The 1,056-nt window shown below is 47.6% G+C and overlaps 1 protein-coding gene across 1 annotated transcript in view; it reads left to right on the forward strand.

Moving 5' to 3' along the window:
• EXOC6B (exocyst complex component 6B) overlaps positions 1-775 on the forward strand; it is a 595,194-nt gene extending 594,419 nt beyond the window's left edge. Inside the window, exon 22 of the mRNA XM_012646509.1 lies at positions 535-775. Within this exon, the coding sequence (XP_012501963.1) occupies positions 535-661 (127 nt within the window). The 3' untranslated portion in view covers positions 662-775. The remainder of the gene's footprint in view (positions 1-534) is intronic.
• The last annotated feature ends 281 nt before the right edge of the window (positions 776-1,056 follow it).

Raw genomic sequence — 1,056 nt, forward strand, 5'->3', positions numbered from 1 at the left:
TGAGCCCAGGAGTTTGAGGTTGCTGTGAGCTAGGCTGATGCCACGGCACTATACCCTGGGCAACACAGTGAGACTCTGTCTCAAAAAAAAAAAAAAAAAGAGCATTTTTCCTCCTTTACCTTTCAAATACCATCTCTAAAGTCCCAGTAGGATTTAGTAGGCTTGTGAGGTAATTAGTGGATCCTAGAATTCTGTAAGAGCCTATCGACCAGCAGGGCTATAGCATGCGCCAGACACCTGTAACAGGTACATACCTGCGGAGAGAAGGGAATGAATTAGGTATGGTGGGTATAAGGGTTAGCCCTGCTCCTTGGGGGGATGTTTGCCCCCCCAAAGCTGGCTCTTGACTATTTTCCAAAGTAACTGAAGCTGGGAGGGCAGTAGGTGACTCTGTGCCTGACAGTGGAAATACTCTGGGCTCTCATCTCTCTGGGTAGTGGTTAATACGCATTGGGCCATCCTGCCTCCTGCAAATTCTCCTTCCACCATTGTCTCCTCAAACACTTTGCCCTCTTTCTTTCCTTCTCCATTTAGGATGAAGGATACTAGCCGCAAGAACAACATGTTTGCACAGTTTCGGAAAAATGAGCGAGACAAGCAGAAACTGATTGACGCCGTGGCCAAGCAGCTCCGAGGACTCACCAGCAGCCACCACTCATGAAGGCTGGCCCCAGACCCACAGAAGCTGCCTGCTGCAGCCCTCTAGTCTGGGATCCAGCCCTGGTTGACGCTGCATTTGTGTATTCTTCTTCAAAAGAGCATATGTATTTTTTTATTAACCCCTGTACAGTATTCACATAACATTTCCCTATAGTAAAAGAGGCACAGGAATAAGCAAGCACCTGAGATGTTGCTAGGCTGGGACTCAGGGGAAGCTATTACCACACTATCCATATTATCCTAGAGATGGTGGCATCGTCAATCCCAGTGTGATGAGCCACCTTTTATCCATGGCTCTAAAGCTTAGGTCTAGGGCTTAGGAACAAACAGAGTGATATTTGGCTCTGGGAGGTAAGGTGGGTAAGTGAAAGGACAATAGAGCATGTCCTGTTCACT

The sequence above is a fragment of the Propithecus coquereli genome, unplaced genomic scaffold (assembly GCF_000956105.1).
Source record: "Propithecus coquereli isolate 6110/MARCELLA unplaced genomic scaffold, Pcoq_1.0 Scaffold243, whole genome shotgun sequence".
Classification (NCBI taxonomy): domain Eukaryota; kingdom Metazoa; phylum Chordata; class Mammalia; order Primates; family Indriidae; genus Propithecus; species Propithecus coquereli.